The sequence below is a fragment of the Melanotaenia boesemani genome, chromosome 10 (assembly GCF_017639745.1).
Source record: "Melanotaenia boesemani isolate fMelBoe1 chromosome 10, fMelBoe1.pri, whole genome shotgun sequence".
Lineage (NCBI taxonomy): Eukaryota > Metazoa > Chordata > Actinopteri > Atheriniformes > Melanotaeniidae > Melanotaenia > Melanotaenia boesemani.
In genome coordinates this window covers 29,078,033-29,094,986 of record NC_055691.1, presented here as the reverse complement: position 1 = coordinate 29,094,986, position 16,954 = coordinate 29,078,033, and the positions used below count along the sequence as shown (strand labels likewise).

The window sequence follows — 16,954 nt, the reverse complement described above, 5'->3', positions numbered from 1 at the left end:
TTAACATTTCATTATTTTCAACAAGACATTTTACAATCATACACTTGTTGCAATGCTTCTTTGATGTGGTGCTATAAGGAAACATAAAAACTAAGGTCTGTGAAAGGTGATGGAGCAAAAGTAAAAAAATAACTCAAGACTTACAGGACATTTAAAAAGCTTCGAGCTGATCTGAAGGACTGCGAACTGCACACCAAACGAAGGCTAACTGCCAATTTCATAATTAAATGTACAGACTCAATGGAAAATACAAATGCAACAAAAGAGAGAAAAAAAAACAAAAGAAAAAAAAAAAAAAACAAACAAAGAGTGATTTTTATATTTACCTTAGTCTTGTAGCACATTAAATAGAAAATCATAATAAACATTTGCTATGGGGTCATTTAAAGCTAGTTATGAGGTTTAAAAAAATGTTATTTCACTTATTTCATACAGGCGATATCAACAGGTGATTGTGATCAAAATATGGCTAAAATGCATCATCTATGAAGGTCTGGATCTTCGACGAGCAAATATGGGCAATGGATCTTCAGTTTGACAACAAAAGTCGGAAAAACTCAGACAAAAAACTCTTGCTCAAAATTAAGACTGAAAGAGATTTGCTCCAGGCCAAAGTAGAAAAGGATCATCTATACTGTTATCATGCAGAAACAAGTCCAATAGACAGGTTCTGTGATAATACAGGGTTGTATCAAAGCTCTTTCCAAAGCCAATTCACACCTCTGTGCTGATAGCATTAAAACAGAAAGGTTCATTGTGATTTTAGAACATCATAAGCTGCCTTAATGATAAGGTTTCATACACGAACATCCTTGCATTTATCAATGACATAAAACCACACTCTGTACACCTTACAATGACTGTGGAAGAAGAGGTTTGTGGAACTGAACTATCCTGCCTGCAGTCCTGACCTATCCACTGTCTGTGTGAAGAACTTTGGAACGAAAAATGGGAGAACAATGACCCCTTAGTGATGTAGGAAGCAGTGGAAAAATAATAGCTGGAACATTTCATTGATTGCTATCCATACAAGAATATATTTTAAGTCTTCCAAGAAGAATAGGGCAACATTAAAAGGTGGTAAAAGCTTTACTGTGCCAATGTTTTTTTTTTTGTTTTTTTTTTGCATTCCTAAAATTAAAATAAATAAATAAATAAAATAAAATATACATTAACAAAGGAAATGCCATTGGAGGAAATAAAAATTTTCTGGGTTTCTTCTTTCTTTAAATTTGGTCTCATGTCTCAAATTTACACCATTAAAATGTTGAAGTTTAATGAATTTGCTCAAATCTGGAAATGATGCCAAAGACAGACCAACACGTGACCCCTGGGATCTGAATCAAGCATCATATGATAATGAGGGAGGGTGAAAAGACAGGTTTTGGGTTTTCACAATATCAACATTATTTACAGAAAATTTTTGGATCTACTTGAATTGAATCAATAATATGTATTCACATTTCACTGGTTCAAGTGATTAATTTATTTATATAATTTTTATGACGTACAGTTTCATACCTCCATCTAACCTAATTAGATTAAACTATAGCATTTCTGTACAATGTAGACTGCAACCCAATAGTAGCTAAGCTTTTATGGCTTCCTACAATTCGATGGTATCACTGCAAACACTCAGTGCATCAATTTGTCTACACACATTGACAAACTCTGCTTGAACAGCGAGATCCCATTCCAATTGTTTGCTTTCACTCAAGTGTTTAGACCCTACTAATCGGCCAGAGGCTTGACTGTCCTGGGAGGCCAAGCTCAAGGTTCGGTAACGTCTGTTGTAAGACAGATGGGGGATTGCTCGTGGGAGGCTACTTTGAGCAAAGTGTTGACCCCTGTTGGCCCAGGAATGGGAACGCACCTTTCCTGTTTCTTTAGGGTGGCTGCACAAACCCTGAGTTGAGCCAGTAACACTTCCTTTCCAATCCCAATGCTCTGTTTGTATTGATGGATTGTTGTGACATGTCAAACTGCTGAGTGGTTGAGAAGCTTTAGAGTTGAAAATGGTGTTATCTTGATCCATTTTTCCACAAGAAGAGGTTCGGTATAAGGTATCTCCCACAGTGCAGGGCCCTTGCTTTGATGTATCTTGGCTAGGAGAGCTCAAGGAAACACTTGAAGAAGTATGGAAGAGTCTTGGTAAACCAAAGATACTGTGAGAGAATAGGGATTCACTGAATAGAGCTTGGTCAATACTACGGGACAAATCTATAGGAGATGGAGGGCGCAAATCCCCAGTGGAATCAGTCTCGTCACCTAAACTATCCAGTGATGATAGCTGAGGCTCAGTCATGTCTTTAGCTTTGTGTGGTGGGCTTGGAGGTGTAGGTAGAGGTAGCTGACTCGGGGTTTGACTTTGTTTGTGTAAACAATCAACTCCATTTGTTAAAGGATCCACCATTGAGCAAAGAGGAAGAGACTCTGACTGCCTCTTAGTAATGACATCGCATACCACTAGCTTTTCCTGCTTACTCTGGGACCAGGACTCATGAGAGGAGAGGACGGGAGAATTTGCTCCATCTTGAGAGGGCAGGGTGAGCCCTCGTAAGGGGGAACTGCAAGACAGACGGGACCAAGATCCTGGTCGAGGATTGGTTAAGGTTTTGACAGAGGAGCTGTTGTGACATAATAGAGGATGTGTTCCAATAATAGACAAACCTAAACACACTCCTACTTCACAGAGTCTGCAGCCTACCTGGTAGCCCCACCAGGGCCAGGCATGGAAGCCAAAACCATCAACCCCACCAAAACCAAGTGCATGCAGGATTCCATAAAGCTGAAGACCCCCACATCCTAACAAGCACAATGAAGTTCCTATTCCAGCTCCTGCTGCCCTATCCCAATCCTCTACTTTAGAAAAGGGGCAACGTGCAGGTCGCATCACTTCAGGGGATCCGCCATTTTCGCCATTGTCATTCAGCCTGTAAATGTGTTTAGTGTTTATTTGTGTTAAGCAGTAGAAGATGAGGTAAGAACATGACAGAAAGACAGTAAGGCAGACAAATACACCCTGAGGGAATAGCAAGATCACAGTAGGGAGGTTATGAAAAAGATGAAGGAGGCCAACACACCCTAGTGAGATTATAAAATGCAACAAAGACATGCATAGTAAAAGACAAGGCTTGGGCAAGGCTGAACATGAGGTAGACATAGCAAATGGAAGAGACAGATGCTTTCGAGAACGCAAGGAAAGAATGAGGAAAGCCAGGGAGAAAGCAGATATCAAACAAGGCAAAGTCAGTTCAGAGAGCAGCAGTGCTATGAGGGGGGGGAGATGATCTTGAGCGCTATAAGCATCATACAGCAAACAGAAAGCTTGGGTCCCTGCAAATACCAGTATGAAGAAGTGCAACATAGTGAAATAAAGGCTTCCAGGGGGACACCGCAGGGGCAAGCCTAACAGGCATACCACAGAGATTAGGCCAAACAAAGTGAAGATGGATCCCAGACCATAGATGTGTGCTTCCCATGCAAATCCCCATGTAGCAAGAGCAGAGTTCCAGTCTGAATACAGAGGAACCAACAGGGCAGGGTTGAGAACCAGAGGAGGGCGTAAGGACTCGCTGGGTGTGAAATCGTCTGGGTTGGTTGGAGTCCAGGGCTGATCTGATGCTTTGCATGGTGTGGTAGATATGTCCATGTTGCGGCCAAGCATAACTGTGCCAACGTCCTTTGAAACATGCAGGTTTTTTCTTCTGGAGTCATCTGGAAGACAAGCAGACAACACAATAATACAGCAAAACATTCTCAGCTTATAATTTATTGTGTCAACAAGGAATAAAAACTAAAGAAATTTAAATTTTAAGATAACATAAACTATAACTTAAAAATTTTAGTTTGTAAATAGTGAGAGCATGCTAAAACACCATCACCATCAAAGATCTGCTAGTATGATCACAGCAAAAGTAAAACCTATCTTCATAGACAGTGCATTCATATAGTTTACCCCCTGTTATTATTTACTGTTCTAATAATAATTACTCAACTATTTTACCCAGGTAATAAACATTACAACCTTAGCGATTAATTACGGCCAATGTGAGTTATATCCAGTTTTTATTCATGAAATGAGAGCACAGTGGGTTATGCTGTGTGTAGAGTTAATCCATAATAAAACAGAGCTGGCTTGTAACTGGGAAGCTTTAAGTGGGTCACAGAGAGAGTGGGAGCAAGAACAAGTTGTGTGCATATGTGTTTATGTGAACACGAGTGAGAGAGAGATGTGTGTGTTGGTTAGCCAGTACTGACCTCATTGCTGCGTTCATTTTGTGAAGCAATTATCGAGCATGGTGAAGAATTGTTATGCTATCCATAAGAATCCGCAAATATACTGAGCTATTTGTAACTTAGTGTGATTGTAAAATCAAGGAAAAATGTAAGCACTTCATTCTAGATTAACTCATGCTCAGAGCTAGCTGAATGGAGCAAATGAAATCAGGCAACCTACTGGTTATAAATGGAATGTGTCCTATTTTCAGACCACAGTCAGCAGTGAAGCTATTGTGTCAATATGGAGTTGGCAAGTCAGAGATTTTTTTTTATTTATTTTGTCAAAAAATATTTGATGTGCAGTTCTTCTTGTAATATGTTTTATTTTTGTATTTGCTGTTATTGTGGACGGTATTACATGTATAAAGAGGAAAAAAGACCATTTTCTAACCATCTCTTTCATAGTGCTCATCCCTATGTTTGTAGACACATTACTTTGACAAGTGAGTGTCACTCTGAGTGTGTACACTGAATACTGTCCCTGCATGTGTGCAGCATATTATCCTGCAACCTTTAGAGATGGGACAATGGCTGCAGTGTAAATGAAATGTCTCCAGGGATAGGAAGATTAGATGGGGAATCTTAGATTTAAAAAAAAAAAGAAAACAAGACAGGAAAAGGGGCAATTAGGGAGAGATTTCTGAGGAGAAGAAAAGCTTGGGGGAGTGATGCAACGCAAACCATTCTGTGAATATAAAACAACTGTGTCTGCCAGCAGAATACATATCACAAACACTGCAGTGGTACATAACTTTGTCCTTTGAGGCAATGGGGGGAATCTTTGCAAACTCTTGTGTTAATAACAATGCTGTAAACAAGAACTGTTACATCAAATTTAGTTAAATGAGAGATGCTGTAAATACATTACAATTAACTCAAGAAAGGACTCTTACCACTGGTTGTCTGTGTGCTGATTGTTCCTCTGTGTAAATTATGATCTGTAGCATCAGTCAGTTCATCATGTTGTCCCTGTACAGAGACTGTAATGTCTCCAATCCTTCCCAAGTTGTCCCTGCCAGCTGGTGTAGGGTATTCAGGATTTTCCCCAGATCCAGCAAACAGGAATGAAGTTGAGTTCTTCTCAGTTTCGTGTGATGTAAGTAAGTCAGACAGAAGAGAAGTTAAAAGACTATCAGTCATCTCATTCTGCGATGTTCTGAATGTTGGCTCCCTCTCTTTGCTCTGTGTGTGATACAATATAGATTCAGTGGTCTTTTCAGCTGACTGATAATTGAATGTTTGTTTATGGGTAGGCTTTTGTGGTTTACTTCCTGATGAAGACCTACTCTCCTTGGAGGTGGTATCATCAGTTGCACTTTCTGTGGATCTGGCAATAAGTCCCATGTCATCAGGATGTAAAAGCGACGTATCAGTGCCCTCTGGCAAATCGCTGTATTCACCAATCACACCTTGTCTGTCTGAATCCTCAGAGGAAGATGACGGCCAGGTTAAAGGCTGACTCAGGAAGTCAACATTCTCAGGTCCAAATATGGGATTAGCCAGTGCTGAGGCAGATCCATGTGGTTTGTGGAAGGGTTGTGTGAGAAACTGCACTGCACTGTCGATGTCTGTCTGCTGCATTTCTTTGGCATTTTCTCCAGTTAAAGCTACGACATGAAGAATGAGAGACAAGGAGAGGGGGAAAAGAAGAAAGATATTCCACTGTAAGACCATGATGTGGGTAAGGGAACTTGACAGGAAAGTCACTTGTGGTTGTTGTCTGGTCACATGTTTGATAGGTCACAAATATCCAGTTTCCAAGGATCTCACTTGTGACACCTGGAGAAAACTTGAGGGATATACCATGTGCGCCGTGTTCTAAGAATTACAAAGATACACGAGAAAACAGTTACAGTATTCATCCTAGAAAGTCTTCTCTTATATATACATTACAGTATCATGATGCAAAAATCCATAAATACACCAGTAAATGAAGAAACATAGCTTCTGCATTTGTTCTATCTTATTTTTTGCTTCTTACCTCGTCAGAAAACCATTGTGCTGCAGCCTCGTTAAACATATATGCCGCTCTGTGTTGCTGCATGTCTGCAGTCTCGGTCTGCACAGCACTCTGTGTCCTACAGTGCTGTGCCCCTCTTCTCTTCATCAAGGCAGTCGACACATGGGACAGACCCCACCTCCACTGGACAACCCCCACCATCCCACATGCGGTTGTATCTGACAGGAGACTGTTTATGGCAGCATCATCTTGAGTATTATTTCTTTTATTGATCCATGAGAAGAGAAGAGAAGAGAAGAGAAGAGAAGAGAAGAGAAGAGTAGAGAAGAGAAGAGAAGAGAAGAGAAGAGAAGAGAAGAGAAGAGAAGAGAAGAGAAGAGAAGAGAAGAGGCTCTTCAGCTAACCAGCAGGCTTAACTAACCTGCTATAGATCAATGTATCCTACTGAGAGTAATTTATAGCTATTTGGTAAAATAACCATCACACAAACAGCTCAGTTTGTAAAGCAGAATATCCAGTATTATTTCTTTGAACAGCATTTATCTATTATGCATGATAAATGCTACTTACGGTCACATATAAATAAAACATCTAAGTGCATATAATTCTTTTAACAAGTTTTGATCTCCTCAGTTGAAAGAAATTTCTCATTCTTTCCAGTAAATTGCATGCTTTTTGCATCCATGCAAGCAAATCGGTAAAAACAGTTACAAAATTTGAGCAGTAACTGTTTGCACATAGATAAAAAATTTAACCTTTTCATCACGAGAACCCTCTGTACAATGGGCCATGTCAGTTTATAGTAAAACATTTATAAAATATAATTAGTTTTCCAGAATGGTAAATGGCACATGTGGTGGTTCCACCTGGACACATAAACCTGCTCATGTTCACGTTCTTAGTTTCTTTTACACAGTTACCTTCTTTAAGATCAAGATTCGAACATGCAGCCTTTGTAGTTGCAAAGATATACTTTAATTTATTTATTTATAGTAATTTATTTTAGACAAAGAACAGAAAATAAGACCTCGCAATGAAGAGGTTAAAAACCATTAAGCTAATTTTTAGTGAAACTTTTAACCCTCTTCATTGCTTAGCATTTTCTCATTGTTTGAGTCATCACATAAAAAAATGACCATACCATTTATGTTTGACATGTTTGTGTGTAAACTCTACCAATGTGGGTGAACAGGTTGGCTTACCTGACCAAAGTGCGGGCATATTATAGTGTGAGTTGAAGCTTACAACTTTACATATTCTTAAGGAAAACATTTCCTGTACACAAAACTAAAACAGTGGAGATCGTTCCACAGTATTCACCTCTGCTGAATTTGACAAAGAAGTTATAGTTTATAGTTTTAGTAAGGAGGTTTATAGATTTGGACCATCAGCCACAAGATCAATTTCACCTCTTAAATGCAACAGATACTGCATGTGAGGCCATCACCAATAGTTGTGTCCTCTTAATAGATAAGAATTTTAATACTAGTCTATTCTATTCTCCAGTCATTTAGCAGACGCTTTTCTCCAAAGCATCTTACATCTGAGAGTAAGAATAACACAAGCAAGAATTTATACAGGATGGGAAATCATAATTAAGTCAGTGGTGGTCAGACTACTGTGAGTCCAGTTGGACCACCCCTCTCTAATAGTCCTTTGTTTAATTACAAAATCACGTTTTCATCACACAATATCATCTTGAATATACATCATGAATGAATTTAGTATATATCAACAGCAAACATATCCACTTTGTGTATTTTTGCTAAATTTAAATCTTCCATTGTTGAATGACAAAACAATGTCAATCCCATACTGGTTGTGATTATGAAACAAACAAAGAAAAACAAAAAAACAGTTAAAACTTTTTACCAGTAAATGTCATGATGACAAAACTATTTTCAGTTTTGAGCATTTATGAAAACAACTAGTTCTTAAAACCTAAATTTTAAGCCTGAAGCCCGACTTCCTGCCTCTTGTAGACAATGAGATGGGATTAATTTCCTATTTGACAGTGATTTTTTTTTTATTTTATTTTTTTTTTAGATGAGTCAATGCAAATTATAAAAGTCTATTATAAGACTTTGAGGGTGTCATCTTATTATGTGTAATACTATCAAACTTGCTCATGTGAGCTGTTTTTACCCAGTGGGGGAAATCCAGTAACCTTGTGACCTAATTCAATTCCATGGATACTTCTAAAATAGACTGATCCACATACCTTTGGAAGCATCTGGAAGCAGTGACTTTGAAGCACACACAGCCATTGTGCACTTATGATGTTTGTCTGATAAAAGGATCTGAAAAGTTTCTTTATACTGACCATGATTGCTGTAAGGATATTCTGCCAAACTATAAACCAACTTCTAAATTTCACCTTGCCTTTACATAAAATGCTAACACTACAAAACATACTTGTGTTTATAACAATGTTGTTTACACTGACATAGCTACAGCATGAGAAACAGTACAGGCTATTTCAGATCATTGAACCTTTCATTTAGTAGAGAGAGGAACTTCCACCCCAGGGGTGTGATTAACCCAGTGTCTGAAAGCATCAGGAAAGCAGCAACCCAGCCGGAACTAAAAGGACTGGAGAGGAACAATGACAGGCCAAACATATGAGCTCAGTGAGGTACATGGCCAAATTATTGCCGCCTCACACTTGCTATTTGAATACATAGAGCAATGGTCACTGTTTAGACAAATCATCCTCCAGCAAGTCAAAGTCAGCAGGGATTGGGTTCCAGCTGGGAATGAGGATAGTCAGGACAAGATACAGAAACAAAGCTGCACAAGCAAAGAAGGGGACAAAGGCAAGCCATGTCCCTGCAAGAGATGAAGGGCACAAGCACAAGATAAAGTTTTAGGCCACACTGAGTCCTGCTAAATATATTCAATCAGGCATATTGGACTTATCTTCCTCTATAGTCACTTAGTCTTTGGAGTTAATGGTTGCTTGTGATTACCATGTGTATATAAAATAATAAAACCCAAGTAGCTGGTGAAATTAATAAGCAATTTATATATATATATATATATATATATATATATATATATATATATATATATATATATATGATGAGATACTTCTCACAAGCAGAATGGAATAAATCGTTCAGATGCTTCAATCTAAGCAACAACAAATTATGGATATATTATAACCCATATGGATTGGCAGTCTGCAGTATCAAACATGGATGTTGTTTAGGCTATGAGGATTTTTAGAGGCAAGTAAAATAGCACCTTTTTTTACAAGTGTGGTTAACTAAGTAGATATTAAGCATAAAAGTAAAACAGTAGTTCATGGATATGACTGAAGGGAGAGAACTTACATTAATCATTTACAACTTCATACAGGTAGGAGCAACAGTAATCATTCCCATTCCCAGACTGGCATTAGTAAGGAATCTGATTTCATAACAGAACATGCAACTTCTATGTTGATTCACAGCACAAGAAAAGTATAATCACTATGTTCCCCCTACTCTGTTCCCTGCAAAGATACAACTTATGTCTCAATGGAATCTTGTTAACCTTAGAAATCTCCATGTGTTGTTATATGATGACATTAAGGACAGAGAAGATATCAAAGCAGGCCACTCAAACTGCCCTGTAAGGCAACACACTGATAAGACTGAGTCTTTGCTTTTCTACTTCTTACTTACTCACAAATGCTTTTGTATTAGCTTCTTTATTATTTTCCAGTTTGTTGCTTTAGTTAAATCTATCTATCTATCTATCTATCTATCTATCTATCTATCTATCTATCTATCTATCTATCTATCTATCTATCTATCTATCTATCTATCTATCTATCTATCTATCTATCTATCTATCTATCTATCTATCTATCTATCTATCTATCTATCTATCTATAATAATAATGTTCCCCACCTATTATGTGGGTTTAACTTTAATCCCAATGAACGATCCAATGATCATCTGTTGGTGATTATTGATCAACAATTACGTTACCGTTTCAAGCCTTTTTTCACCATGAATCAAATATAAAAACCCAATCAGCAGAAATTTTACAGTGGTTTAATATTTATTCCAGTTAAAACGACACAACCATTTGCTTATGTTCATTTAATGAGCTTTTTGCCAGGACCAAGATGGCGGACACGTTGACGTATCGCCCCAGCGGGCCGAGCGGTCAATGCGGCGTCTACGTATATGTTACATATGCAACCAACCACAAAGAACCGGGAAGAAGAAGAAGAAGAAGAAGAAGAAGAAGAAGAAGAAGAAGAAGCGTAGCGCAAAGAAGTAAAGCACGGAAGTTTAATTAATCGTATCAGGTTCGTTGTCATATGGGTGTCAATTTGATCTATGCCTCGTGCTTTTAGTAACGATGTGATTTGTTTGAGCCTTCCTTTTGATTTTGGCATCACTTAGAGCAAAGTGAGAACAGGTCAGTTACTCAACCAATCCGGTATGCAAGTTAGCGACACGTTTAGCCTATGTGTTATCTCTAAAAATACTTTCGCTCGTTTAATAATTCGAATATTTCAGTTATAACGAGGGCGTAAACTTTAAATTACATAACCTATTCCATTAGCTCTAAACAGCAAACTGTTACGTACAGTGTTTGAATGTTTATTTTTACGGAAGCGGAGAGCGGTCGTCCTCACATGTTTGTTTTAACACTGTTCTCGTGATAGCGGGACACTTTATCCCGTTATGTCGAGAAAACCAACATTGTTTTCTTGAGATAACAGAGCATTCAAATGCACGGTCGCAAGGGGGCTGGAGCTGTTTCTAGTCCAACACAGAACCAACACAGAGAGACAAACATTCAAAACTCCCAGCGAGAATTTAGACTCAAATCAGACTAACATGCATGTCTTTGAACGGTGGCAGGGAAAGAACCTATACGCAGAGAACAAACTCCACACAGGTTTCCCCCAGAAAATTACTCTTTATTAATATATATGAGTTGTAAAAATAAAAAAAATAACTATGTACATAAAAAGTAGGATTTTATTGAGTGTGTTTGTGGTCTGCTGGGAGCAGTGCTGGTTTCCAGTCCTAACTGCTGCAGGAATCAAGGACCTGCAATAGGTCCTTATATCTGAAGGAGTTCCCCAAGGCCGTCAGTGCTTGGGAGAGGTGTGGGGTGGTGGGGAGGCAGATTGTCCTTCCACATAGATGAGAGCTTAGCCTTTATCTTCTCTCTTAACACCTCAACTGGTGGGTCCAACGGGCATCCCCATGGAGCTGTTGTATACTGGGATGTGTCAGTACAGTTAACCCAGCCATGAATGCAAGCTGGCGTCAGATAGGGGGTGGGCGATTAATCAGATTTTAATCACAATTACGATCTGGGTTTTCAATGATCATAAAAATGAAACGTTCCGATTATTTTTGTCCTTCGCAGTTTACTCTTGTGCTGTTTTCATTTGCAAATCGAGCGCAACTAGCATTGCATCGCTCTACTGCAGACTCCTCCCACAGCACCGACTGCTTTATGGGCTCGACACACGGGAGGCGACGTCGCACCTTCTCCATTCATTCCCTATGGAACCTGCGTATTGAGGCGAAAATCGCTGCCCTCCTCCAGCCAAGCGACAGGCGACATTCGTGCATGTGAAATGTTGCGCTCGTTCACGCAGACGTGTACACGGGGGCTTGCAACACAAAAAATAGAAAAATGTTAAATTGTTAAGAAAGTCATCAACACTTTGGACAAACGGCATCACTGCCATCTCGTCTCCATGTTAGTGGAGTGTCTCTTCTGCCCTGTATGATGAGTGTGGTGAGGGTGTTGTGAAGGACGAGGCTACAGTCCAATGTTTCGCCACCGCTACGGACCTGTGGTCAAGCCGCACCGTAGAGCCGTATGTAAATGTTGCGCTACATTTTATTGACGCGGATTTCAACGTGAAAACTAAATGTCTTCAGACTAATTTTTTCCAGATCACATCGGGCAGAACATAGCTGCTGCTCTGAGACAAATAATAGCTATTGGGACCTGGTGGAAAGAAACTAGTCTGTATTACTACAGAAGTCAGGTGTAACACAGTAACTTACTTACTTTTGAGCCCACCTTAATCATCTTGTAATAAAAAAAAACAATCTTTGTTATCTCAAGATAACAATTATAAAAAGAATGATAGTCAAGTGTAGCTGGTCTTGGGTCCCCAGGATTTCTCATTCTAGTCTTCTTTCTTTCTTTTTTTTCCTACAGGCAGCCTTGTTGTCTTCCATCCACCAGTTTAATTCACTGGAAGGCCTGCCAGCAGCTACTGTGATATGATGGTGAAGACAGCACTCAGCAGAGGCATCAGTGCCCACCGCCTCTGTAAGAATGTTACCTTATACATGAATGAGTTAACATCTCAATCTGCAGGACGTCAGAGCCAGATCTCTGAGGATCATAAACCCCTTATGCTGATGCTGCCGTGGTTGGGCTCACGACCCCAAGCCGTGGCCAAATATTGTGAAATCTACTTCCGCACTGGCTTTGACGTGCTTGTAGTGGAGAGTGAGGTAAGACCAATAGAAATAAGACTGTGATTGATTTTAATATAGATTTATTAAATAAAGTGCACATTATAGATTATATATGCAATATATAAAATTATAACTAGTATGATTTAGAGCTATTTAGTTATAACAGTTTTAGATAAAGGGATTTTTTTTTTATTGTTTTAGTTCAATCGGATTTTCATATTGTTCTTGGACAAATGACATTGCAAGATAATTGACAGGAGTTGAGTTATATGCATGTAGAGAGTTGCATTTGCATCCCTCTTAGTGATTCTGCTTATTCTGGACAATAGACTATGTCAGGCATCTAAAATCACTGAAGCCCATTCACATGTAAACAAGATTAAGAGTTGATCATTAACCTGTGTGAGTTGAGCAAGAGCATTGTAACTGTAAGTCCTTCACAGCCAACATTCTGCATGACCCGATCTTGTCTGACCTGCTGCAACCCTTGTACACACAATAAATAAATGCCACAACCAGTGGTGCCAAAGTTACATTGTAGTAGAGGCTCTTTTGGAGCATTATCTGCAGCAATCAGAGCTTTTCCTGACAGGTATGTGTGTGGTAAAGATTTAGATTAATAGAACAGCTTGCATCCTGGATTGCTTATGTATTTTACTGGTACACCTGCAAGGTTAATGTGCCATAAAAAAGGAAGGGAAGAAGAGGAGTGAGAGCTTTTAAAATGGATATACTGCAGGTGTCAAATATTTAGGAAAAAAGAAATAACATGCAGTCCATGTGTAGCCCACTATGTCTCTGTGTGTTAGGACAGCTGTAGGTAACTTGTAATTATGCTTTAAAATCAGATTTGCTTACTGACAATTGTTCTGTGGTGTTTCATTTCAGCAGTTATACAGTCAAGATAAAAGCTTATCTCGAAGGGTATTACACTGGAGAAGAAAAAAAAACACAAGATTTCTGTGTTATTTGTTATATATATATTAATCTAAATCTGGCAAAGGGGGTCACATACTGTTTATGGCTGGTGATTTTAGATAAAATATAGGTCTATCTGTAATCTGAGTAATAACCTAATCCACAATTTCAACCCACATATCCATGCAGAGTGGCTGCAAGTTTGCTCACAGCCAGTTACTGTACGCTGTAAGAGCCTGTTGTTTTCTTAAGAGTGAAGTGGAGGTTAGCATCATGAGAAGATTCCTGGTTCGAGCCTTGACTAGGGGAGGGGGAGTTCGCGACAGGCCTTTCTGTGTGGGGTTTGCGTGTTCTCCTCATGTCTACACGGGTTCTTTTCAGGTATTCCAGCTTCCTCCCACAGTTCAGAGACATACCTGTTAACTGGAGTCTCTAATCTTAATAATTTGCAATAGCTGGTAACTAAGCTAATTCATTCCTTCTTAAACAATGTGTAATGGTCTGATTAGCTTATGCAGGTTTTAAAAAATGTTTATAATCACTAAAATGGTCTATATCGATGGTTCTCCAACCTCTTACATCATGTACCACCTCAGAAGATATCAGACTCTCCAAGTACCACTGGTATGACTGACATTAAAATGTAGTAGAAAAAAAACCTACCCTTCTCCTTCAGACAGAGGCCGGTGGGTTCCACATGAAAATATTATTTAATGAGTGGTGGCAGGTATTGTAACACGTGTTTATGTTTGGGGCAAATCAAGTGTTGCCCGATGTCGTGGAGTAAAGCAGCGTTTCCTCGTCACAGATTTACTCAAGTAAAAGTATGGTGCAGTAAAACTACTCTTGAGTACTTTTTATTTTCAAAAAGTGACTCAAGTAAATGTAACACTGTAAATGTAACTCGTTGGTACCCACCTCTGGGATGGATGGATGTTCTTTGTGTTTCACTAAGTGGCAGCGTTTTATAACTTTATAACCACCAAAATACCATTTTTGATATGGATCAATTGAAATAATAACATCGAAACAATTCTACTGCATCCTTTTCAGAGCATCAGAACATTTCTTTTACTTAATTAATTACTTATTTTTCACTTTTTTATGATAAAGTAATCAGACTTTGCTTTACACAAACATTGTACATAATAAAGCATGATAAGACAAGATGTGTGTAAACTATTAGATTTTATTCTTTTTTTTCCTTCTTCTCCAATTAGGTGAAAGACTTCCTTTGGCCTCGCTGGGGTCTGGATCGTGGAAAGACTTTGCTGGAGTTGCTCCAGAGTGAACGCTTTATGTCCCGTCCCCTGCTTGTTCATGCCTTTTCTATTGGTGGATACACATTCGCTCAGCTGCTGGTACATATGTCCCAGGACAAAGAAAAATATCAGGCGGTCACAAACAGGATCAAAGGTCAAGTCTTTGACAGCTTGGTGATAGGCTCACTAGAGCAGATGGCCATAGGTAAGTCAGCACTAACATACTTTAAATAAATTCTATATGTGTGGGGAAAAACATTCTTCCTCCATTGCAGATAAAGTTGTATGTTCTCCCTTTAGGTCTGGGTAAAACTGTATTTCCTCGTTGGGAAACGTTGGTAAAACAAGTAAGCCTGCTATACTTCAGCATATTTAAACGGCAAACAGTGGACTACTTCAAGACAGGCATCGATGTGTTTTGGAATACTCCAGTCAGGTCTCCAGTGCTGTTCTTCTTTTGTGAAAACGATGTGATGAGCGATGCACGAACTGTAGAGGAATTGATGGTTTACTGGCAGAAGCGTGGGATGGACATCACAGCAAAGAAGTGGGAGGATTCAACACATGCATGTCATTTAAGGAGGTACCCACAGGAGTATCTGGCAACCTTAGACACGTTCCTCCACTCACTCCACATCACCCCACTGAAGGCCAAGATGTGATCATTCCGACCAAATTCCATACTGGTTCCACATTGTTTTGTCTTTTTTCCTCTTTAGTATATTCTGAAGTTCAGCAATTACTAGAACATGTGATGGGTTTGTCCCACTTAAACTACTGTTTTTGAATAAATATTTTTTTAAAGATTATTTAGATACCTCCATCTAATGCAATCCTATCTTGAACCACAGAGGATGTATGGAGTAATAATATAATAAGATAGAACATAATTCTTCATTATCAATGTTCAAAACTGTTACAGTATTTTCATATCATTTTTCTGTTTACATGGGTACACTTACCATCCACACCTGCATTTAGATGATTAATGTTATAATAAAAAAAACGTATTTCTGGGGAATGTGGTTGGAATTGTGCATTATAAATGGCAGCAATGGTGCACAGTGATACTGTGTTAAGATGGCCGCACTGGTTTAGTAGGATAATCTTGCACCAACTGAGATTCTTCCACTACTTTCTCTATTCATTAGTCTTTGTTCTTTTTGTAATAGTAGAGCCGAGAGCATCAAATGCAACACATAAACTCTGTTTCAATACAAAGATAAGATGTGCCTTTGTATACATGCAGGGTTTAAGCAGTGAAGCTGCTCAGTTTTATGCATTCTTTGTTTTTTTTTGGGTGAGTTTTTGTCTTTGCATTTCAGTCATATATTCACAACACTCTTAAGTTTTTATCATATCTCGCTCTTCTTTGGAAGTACACCAACTATAAAGCTATATTATTAAGTAAAATTGGAAATTAATTAATTTATGCTTCTTAGCATCTTATATGATTTTATTCTGTCTGGATTGTCTGTCTGTGCCTTGAATAATTATAATGCATTGTGGGTAAATATTTTTACCCTGTCTGTTTCAATATGACTGAAACAGTGATGATGGCTAATTATGGCTTTTACGAAGGGGTAGTGTTGCGTGGTTCTACAAACGTACAGAAATGCTTGTAACTGGAGCCTGGTAGGTTTTGAAACCCAGAGTGGTTTCGTCTCAGTGAAACTCAGATGGTGTCGTTCACATGTGGGAAATTCTCATGTTCTAGCTTCTTAATTGTTGCAGTTTCTTTAGTTCTCATTGTATTGTATTGATTTGAGTTTACAACTCAGAAAATAAGTTACATTAAAGATGGTGCATGTAACAAAATATTGAAGGTCAATGGAAGAAAAATGTAATATATCCTTAAAAATTATGTTTCTGTTGGTATTTAATTACTTTACTAAAATAACATGTTTTATTCTATTAGATTGAGCCATTTGTATCTACTTGTGCCTTAGAAGAAGAGGATGGTACACATGCATACTATTTTGAAGTAGTTACCTGAGGCCAGTAGATCCACTTGTAGATAAAAACATGTTTATGTCTGGAAGAGTTCAGCCACTAACAGCTGTGTTTGGCATTT

General features: G+C 38.6%; 2 protein-coding genes across 3 annotated transcripts; one reads left to right on the top strand and one right to left on the bottom strand.

The window, feature by feature from the left end:
- Positions 1 to 1,190: 1,190 nt before the first annotated feature.
- prrt4a (proline rich transmembrane protein 4a) lies at positions 1,191 to 6,348 on the bottom strand. The gene is made up of 3 exons (XM_041997355.1): positions 6,263 to 6,348; positions 5,175 to 6,060; positions 1,191 to 3,717 (listed from the first exon to the last, which is right to left on the bottom strand). The coding sequence occupies exons 2-3, from the start codon at positions 5,953 to 5,955 to the stop codon at positions 1,607 to 1,609; spliced, it is 2,892 nt and encodes a 963-aa protein (XP_041853289.1). The 5' UTR covers positions 5,956 to 6,060; positions 6,263 to 6,348; the 3' UTR covers positions 1,191 to 1,606.
- A 4,096-nt stretch (positions 6,349 to 10,444) lies between these two features.
- On the top strand, positions 10,445 to 16,222 carry si:dkey-5i3.5 (uncharacterized protein LOC565091 homolog). Of its 2 annotated transcripts, none has more exons than XM_041997856.1 (4): positions 10,445 to 10,545; positions 12,435 to 12,736; positions 14,839 to 15,085; positions 15,181 to 16,222. In XM_041997856.1, exons 2-4 carry the CDS (start codon positions 12,500 to 12,502, stop codon positions 15,540 to 15,542), a joined length of 846 nt encoding a protein of 281 aa, XP_041853790.1. In that variant the 5' UTR covers positions 10,445 to 10,545; positions 12,435 to 12,499; the 3' UTR covers positions 15,543 to 16,222. The 2 variants fall into 2 exon arrangements, with proteins under 2 accessions (XP_041853790.1, XP_041853789.1); XM_041997855.1 differs by having other exon boundaries at positions 10,456 to 10,546; positions 12,487 to 12,736.
- Positions 16,223 to 16,954: the final 732 nt, after the last annotated feature.

What these genes read in the sequence shown, in the direction of transcription:
- prrt4a (XM_041997355.1), bottom strand. Translation starts at nt 5,955, where the DNA reads ATGGTCTTACAGTGGAATATCTTTCTTCTTTTCCCCCTCTCCTTGTCT. An exon ending in CAGCACACAGACAACCAGTG is followed by an intron (nt 3,718 to 5,174) that starts GTAAGAGTCCTT and finishes CTTGTCTTCCAG; the next exon opens with ATGACTCCAGAAGAAAAAAC.
- si:dkey-5i3.5 (XM_041997856.1), top strand. Translation starts at nt 12,500, where the DNA reads ATGATGGTGAAGACAGCACTCAGCAGAGGCATCAGTGCCCACCGCCTC. An exon ending in TGCTTGTAGTGGAGAGTGAG is followed by an intron (nt 12,737 to 14,838) that starts GTAAGACCAATA and finishes TTCTCCAATTAG; the next exon opens with GTGAAAGACTTCCTTTGGCC. An exon ending in ACTAGAGCAGATGGCCATAG is followed by an intron (nt 15,086 to 15,180) that starts GTAAGTCAGCAC and finishes TTCTCCCTTTAG; the next exon opens with GTCTGGGTAAAACTGTATTT.